The sequence below is a fragment of the Ammodytes marinus genome (genome assembly GCF_949987685.1).
Source record: "Ammodytes marinus genome assembly, chromosome: 7".
Taxonomy (NCBI): domain Eukaryota; kingdom Metazoa; phylum Chordata; class Actinopteri; order Uranoscopiformes; family Ammodytidae; genus Ammodytes; species Ammodytes marinus.
This window is the reverse complement of record NC_137211.1, coordinates 20,827,534-20,834,948: the sequence shown is the minus strand read 5'-3', so window position 1 is coordinate 20,834,948 and position 7,415 is coordinate 20,827,534. Positions and strand designations below refer to the sequence as shown.

Sequence of the window (7,415 nt, the reverse complement as noted above, 5' to 3'; positions counted from 1 at the left end):
CAGTGTATTTCATGGTAAGTGCCCCCTGAGACAATGATGGTGAAAACACAATAAGGAAAGTCCCCCCCCCCCCTCACAATGATGTCAGCTTGACCTTTGTTTGACAAACAATACAGTTCAAACTCAAACAAATTAAAATTAAACTACTTTCCATTTTACACATCAAATAAGATGTGAAGATTACAATTAAAATGGTAGTTATATTACTTCAACTTTCTCAGGTACAATAAGTAAAACGTTTTAGTTAAACAGCTTTTCTGAAATGCTTCTAAATGTAACTTTGTTGAAATGGTGGCCAATGTGCCAAATGCCTATTCAATCCCAGCTATTCTTAAAGGAAAACAATGAACAACTTGAAAAGATTTTCCTTACAAACTGCTGTTTCCTCTTGACTGTGGCTGGCTGCTATAATTGTGCATAATCCAATAGTAGTTAACGGTGCTCCAAGGAACTTTCAGGTTTTGTTCATTCTTGCACCCCCTTTGGTCAAAAGCAGTAGTGTTTTTACCACGCCAGATGTAGTTCCTGGGTGAGCGTACCCATGACAAAGACATTAAGATAAGCTATATAAAAATAGCATTCTTTGCACTGATGGTCTCGTTTGCTGTTACATGTCATTTATGTTCATCAGAGGAAAACTTAGACTGTTTCAAGAATCTAAAAAAAATCCTCGTAGCACCTTTATGTGTTATGTTAATTAACGACTTGCATTAGTTAAATGTGAATGAATGATTTTAACTTGTACTCAAAGAGTACATGCAAAGTGACTGATACTTGTAGAGACATATACCCATTTATAACATTGTTTAGTGTGCTCTGAAACACCTCATTGTATATAGTGGGTTTAAATCCAGGATGAACTCTGTTTTTACTGCATTGACGTAATCTGGGGAGGGCAGGTGGGAACAAGGGCAGCATGTCATGTTGTATTCATTCTTAAGCTTGGTTTGTTGTGCCCTTTTGTAGAAAATCAGTCAGGAGGAGAAATATGACTCCCTGATTTTCTGATTAATCCTTGTTTAAATGGACCTGATTTGATGGCTTTTTCAACACCAGTCAAGCGATAAAGAGCAGTGATCCACATACAATAACACCACCAACGGGAAGTCTGTTCAAGCCACGCTGGTGGCATTTAGTACTGAAAGCAACAGCGAGGTACAGAGGAAAATAAAATAATCTTACGACCTGATCTATTGCTAGGGTTTTCCTTTCCTTTCTTTTCTTCTTTCATATTTTATGTTACCAGCTAAACAAAACTTGTCTTTTGATATCTTGACAGTGATATTTCTAGTCTTGCTGGAAAGTGATTTTCATTGGGGAAAAAAAGCCTTATCTGTCCAAAATGATCAAAGTAAAATGCAACATGTAATGGCTTGGGATATGTAGGAGTTCAAAGTTTAGCGGACAATCAGTCAAGCCGGTATCTTTCAAGCATGGCACAGTCATTTCATAACAATCTAAAAGACACACCCCCCATGAGAAAAAAAACCCTGAGTATGAATAGCACCCTCAGCTGGCTGTGGGATGAGTTAGTGCATGTGTGTGACTATACTGAGGTCACAGCATACACAGAGACGTCTTCATTTGACCTCATTCATTTTTCTACCTCTTAATTAATGCTAAGTGACTTTAGGTTAAGTAGAAGTTTCGGCATGTTGATGTAGTTTTGACTAAAGCCACGGAGTTAAAGAAACAAAACCATGAAATGCTTTTTTTTCAAAAGAATATAAGGAACCTGGAATATTTTTTGGATTGGACTCTCTCATGTCTTACCTGAGGTTGCTGTGTCATCTTTAACACATCCCCTGACCTGACCTGACAACACTATGGCTGTCCTGTTGGTGATGGGACTACTCTCTCTGCTCATGCACGGCACAGACGCCGGCTGCTTGAAATGGAGAATGAGTGGAGACGATGTTTGCTGTGACATCTGTAAACCTGGTAAGCAACAAAGGCGAAAAGTGACCATTACAACTCTCTCTCTCTCTCTCTCCCTCTCTATCATTTTGAATTGATGAAATGTTCGTTTTTTGTTAGTAAATACTATTATACATTATGTATATTATATTAGTAAAATTAGTATTTAGGATTAGTATTTAGCTTTACTATTTTTCACAAATACTCTACAGGTAAAGACCATGAGGTTGCCAATGTTACACTGGGACACTTTTCAAAAGTATCAAAACAACTACAACTGAAACACTGTACTACTGTATAGTAGCCTACCTATATTCAGGTAGGGAAGGAGAAATGCACGCTCTGCTCACGTTCCGCATTAACGCAAATACATTACTTTATCCACATCAGACCTCTAGAGTTCAAGTTATTCTGTGTAGCATCTACTAAGAGCTCACTTAGAGAGTTGTGTGCCCTTTGTTGTGCGGATGTGAAAAAGGGGGAAATAAATCATATTCCAGCCTAGTTCCTCCGTTGCGGTTGTATGTAACCAGAGATAGTTTCAGTGGTTTTGCAGCTAATACCACAACAAAGACAAAAGGGCTGGGATGATGCAACTGATAACAATCAAATCATTTGGATCTGTGATGTTCACTTGGTGGAAATGTCATCGCAATTCCAAAACAGTACAGTTTTATTATCTGTAGGTTACCACAGCTGTTTCCCCCAAATTCTTCTAGTTTCCAACATGAACATTTTTAAAGCTATGTCTTTCTTGCTTTGTGTGTCTCACCAGGGCCGCCCATAAGGGGTAGAAAGTGGGAAAGCTTTCTAGGGCCCAGCCACCAGGGGGGGCCCAGAGAGAATAATTTTTTTTATTTTTATTTTTTGCAGATTACTTAACTTAGCCAACCTTTATTATGAACGCTATATTCGCAAGAGAACTTTCTATAAAAGAAAACATTTTATTCATTGTTACTTGGGTAAAATATATCACATTTTATATTGAAAAACTAAAAGTATCATGGGTCGTTTTTCCCCCTCAAAACCGTTACATGCATTGATGATGAGCAAGCTAACCTAGCAAGCTCAGTGATGCCAGGACCTGGACATAAATCAGGGTTCCAGAAAAGAAAGGAAAAAAAGGGAACTTTCAAGGGCTTTAGACCCCCGTAAAATTCCTTAATATCAGTATTTCTGCTAGCAGAACTGTATTTTCAATTCAGAGATACTGTGATATTTCATCAAGTTTTGAGGTGTCTTTGAAATTAATATGTATATGTTATCTATTATTTTCTAAGAAAATCAGAAAATTACATATTTAGCCTTTAAACGAAGGTAGCAGATGGTTGTTATAGCCTACTGATGAGGAAAGCTTCTGGTAGCAGTGCTATCATGGTAAACCCCCCCTTACAGCATTGGTGTGTCTAAAAGCTTACATTACAGTAAATGTTACAGTAAATGTGCCAAAAAGCAGGTGCAGAGATCTTGCAAGAGCACAAAATTTCCGGTCGCGTGCTGCGCGCGCTCGCATCGTCGGTGTCTCTGCCCACTATTATTTCCAGTAGCCCACCCTAATCTAACTGGCTAGAACCGGCCCTGTGTACAGGTATGTGTTTATGTAGGAATAAGCGCATCATGCACATTGATACAGGTTCAGTATGAGTAAAGGGGGCCCAATGACTGGACCTTTTCAGGGGCCCAGTCATTTGTCTGGGCAGGCCTGCGTCTCACCTAAATGGATGACAGCTAATGTGACTGAGCTTACAATTAAGTCATTGATCTCTGTTCTGTGTATGTCTGTCTGTGTGTGTGTGTGTGTGTGTGTGTGTGTGTGTGTGTGTGTGTGTGTGTGTGTGTGTGTGTGTGTAGGAAACCGCCTGGTCACAGAATGCGGTCCGAACCCGAAAAAACTTTGTACTCTGTGTGATCCCGGGACGTTCATTCTAAACTCTCACAGCTACAAGTGTACCAGATGTTCCCAGTGCGTAGGTAGGTCAGCAGGTCCAACTGGTCCCATTACTGCCTAACACATTTCTTCAGTAGTGTACTAAGGACTTTAAGCTGACATTACTCATTCTCTTTCCCCCCTCTTTCAATGTGTAGGTGCTCAAGTCCATGTGAAAGATTGCACTGCCACGAGTGACACCCAGTGTGGCTGTAAAGAAGGACTCACATGTGGTGATGACCACTGTTCCTTCTGTGTTAAGAAGTGTGCCAAAGGACAGGAGCCTGCAGAGAAACGTTAGTAAACTAAAACAAACTAATATCAATAATGATTATACACACTTGATTTTAAGTTGAATGGCGTTTCAACTGCATGATGGGTTGACTGACTCGGTTTTAAATGTCTGTACAGTAGGTTCTTGCAGACCATGTCCAAAAGGAACCTTCAATGACCAAATTCACAAGAAGTGTAGACCTTGGAGTACCGGGTGAGATATCTACCCTGCTTTGGAAATCAGCATCTGCCATTGTAATCGTGTTTTGTTTGTGTTGTACTGACAAATCACTGGCATTCTTTTGAACTGTTTTATTTTTTTTCTCAGCTGTCCTAATCCAGATGAAAAGATTGTAACCGAGGGCGATGCATCTTCTGACATCAAGTGTGCCAATGTTTCAATCGCCCCGTCGACGAGACCCAAGAAACCTGGTAGGCTGCAATTCTATTATTCTGGTGAACTTTTGCTTAATCACTTATTTTTATCTATTTAAAGTCAACAATAATTTGATTTTTGTGTTGTTGTAGCAGATGACAGGGAACCCACGTGGCCACTGGTCCTAGCTCTGGTCCCCACCGTAGCTCTGTTGTCTGGCATCAGCATCATTTTCGTCATCATCCTGGTCAAGAAAAGAAATGAGAAGAAAAAGCCCATCCCAAAAACACCCATAATCAGAACCCCTACAGGTAATTACTATATACTTCATGATACCGCTTATGTTACACGGATGACAGAGATTATACGGGACGTTTGTAAGGTCGATTACACATACCATTGAAAAAGTATTCAATTCATCCTCTCTTTCTTTTTCATCCTTAGATGATCCCAGGACTTTAATAGCCATTGAGTGCAGTTTCCACGAGGCCCAGCAAGAGCAGGGCAGCAGCTCAGAGTCGCTCGATTCCAGGGACTCGTCAGAGCAACTCATTGCATGATACAATACCTTGAATGCAAGGTTTTGTAGATATCCGTGAAAGGAAACAGGATATCCTCCTTATCATGGTGTCTGTCCTTCATTGTGATGCTGACCTTCAAGTTTCAAGAGGATGTTTGGATTGTTGACTGAGCTGTCTTTTATCCACCCTCCTTACTTTTTATCAGAATAACCAAAGCTAAATCTTGTTAGGTCCAGTTCATGGTAACCTTTTTGCTCTATATTTACAGTCTGATACAATTCTAGTGATCTCTCAATGATACAGTAAATGTAGGCAGGGAAGGAAGGGGAATTCTGAGAGGGAAAAAACAGAGTGGACTTTTGACAGCAGTGTATTCATCATGTTAATTATAGCAGGCAGCTAGGGCGAGTTTCCCCCCCTATTTAGTTACGCGTGATAGATAAGATGTTCTGAATTACTGGATTGAGTTGATAATGGTTATACAACATAACCTGGACATGCGCTGTGCAAAAAAGATGTGTTTTAAATTAGTGTGAATGGTCTTCACTTCTTGTTTGAGCGGTAAACCCGCTGACTGTTACTCTTTGTGAATTTACATTTACATTGCAGGTGGGTGTTCAGCTGGGTGTAAAACGTCTCGACAGGTCTTAGTCATGAGCCCACGTATCTCAAAATAGATGCTTTGTTTAAGCTAAGGCTCCAAATGGTCGCCCTAGTTACCTACCGTTAACTGCTGAATTTGTAAATGTGTAACCCTCTTTATCTCGCGGCAGCTAAATTCCAACAATCATGACATTGTGTGGTGAAACAAGAGGTATCAGGGGACTGTTTACTTTTTGTCTGTCTAAGTTTATCATTTAAATGTGTCTATGGGTGTGGACTACTTTGTGTAAAAAAAAAGAAGAAAAAAAAGAGCACACAGGATAATAGCTTTTCTGTACTACTGTAAACAAGGCTATCACGTGGTATATCACCTCTTCCACCCAACATTAGCAGGAACTACATGGACTTCCCTACTATTGCTCAATTAGTGTCAAAAAGTCCCAGTGAAGGGATTTCCCCTTTCTGTCAATGCAGTAAGTCAGGGGTGTCAAACTCATTTTGGTTCGAGGGCCACATACAGCCTCTCTGATCTCAAGTGGGCCGGACGAGTAAAATAATGGCAAAATAACGTATATATGTCAAATCCAAATCTTTAGCTTTGTTTTTCAGTTATATGCTTTATAACTATGTAACCTACATTATCACGGATCACAAGGCATCTCTGTAGCCCCCAGGAAATGTCTTAGTAAAGGTTGCTGCTGGCCACGGGAATAGGAGGTGCGGCGCGGAGCGCCGCAGCAAAAATGTTGGGGGTATTTTGCTCAAAGATGCCAATACGCACTAATGAAATAAACAACTGTTTATTTGAATACACAAATACAACAGGCACTGACCTTACAGTTGTCCAATTTTGTTTACTATATGTACAGGGACACATTTTGTGCAAACATGCAGACAGTACAAAATACAATTAAATAAAAGTGCAACTTCTACTGTTTTGATTTATTTTTAAATACAGAGGTTATTTGTTGTTTTGGAATACGTTTTTCCCAATTTAATTTAAATTGAATTTAACTTACTTTTTTTTTAAATGCTCAGAAATGTGTGCTCTACAAGTCGCGGGCCGGATGTTTGACACCACTGCCTTAGACACTTGACACAATCAATCATCAATATTAGCATGCTATTTGGCCACATATATTGGCCTATTTACAGCCCTCAGAAAACTGACAGCTCTTCTTAGATGCAAGTTCATCAATTCATGGCTTAAAATCCTGAGCTGTAGAACTTTCAGCAGACATTCCTAGCTGTAAGCCACGTAAGTTTCCTTACAGTTGGGAGCGTATGCAACGTGCGGATATGGCACAGGCTCCATGAAGAAGAAAAAAATAAAAAATAAAAAAATGTTTTTTTTTTCAGAATTGATTCAAATCGGCCGAATTGATTCGCGGGCCACATCAAAACGTGTGAGTTTGACACATGTGCAGTAAGTGATCCTACACTCGTTCAGTTTAAATACCAGGGAGTCTACAGTACAGCACCAAGCTTGCATATCTACAGTATTTCTTTTACTGTGTTGCAAATATTTGGACAATATTCAACACCACTCACTGAGCAAGCTGAGTCATGGTTCAATCTTGGCAATTCCAGTGCGTATCTAAGTGGAGTTTTTATTTTGATAAAAATAAAAGATAATGTGATTAGTCATAGGGCACACTTAATATTTGAGATTCCTTAGACACTTAATCATCGAGTGATCCATGTGGGGCAATCTTCCAACTAATGGGGCAATCCTCCAAATATGATACACGCTAAGCAAACATAGGGCACACAAGGCCCAAGGGTCATGTGGAAACCC

At 39.8% G+C, this 7,415-nt stretch overlaps 1 protein-coding gene across 1 annotated transcript; it reads left to right on the top strand.

Annotated features, from left to right (window-relative positions):
* Positions 1–1,647: 1,647 nt before the first annotated feature.
* tnfrsf9a (tumor necrosis factor receptor superfamily, member 9a) lies at positions 1,648–6,444 on the top strand. The gene is made up of 7 exons (XM_080031790.1): positions 1,648–1,941; positions 3,769–3,888; positions 4,003–4,140; positions 4,256–4,331; positions 4,446–4,549; positions 4,646–4,804; positions 4,938–6,444. The coding sequence occupies exons 1-7, from the start codon at positions 1,827–1,829 to the stop codon at positions 5,051–5,053; spliced, it is 828 nt and encodes a 275-aa protein (XP_079887916.1). The 5' UTR covers positions 1,648–1,826; the 3' UTR covers positions 5,054–6,444.
* Positions 6,445–7,415: the final 971 nt, after the last annotated feature.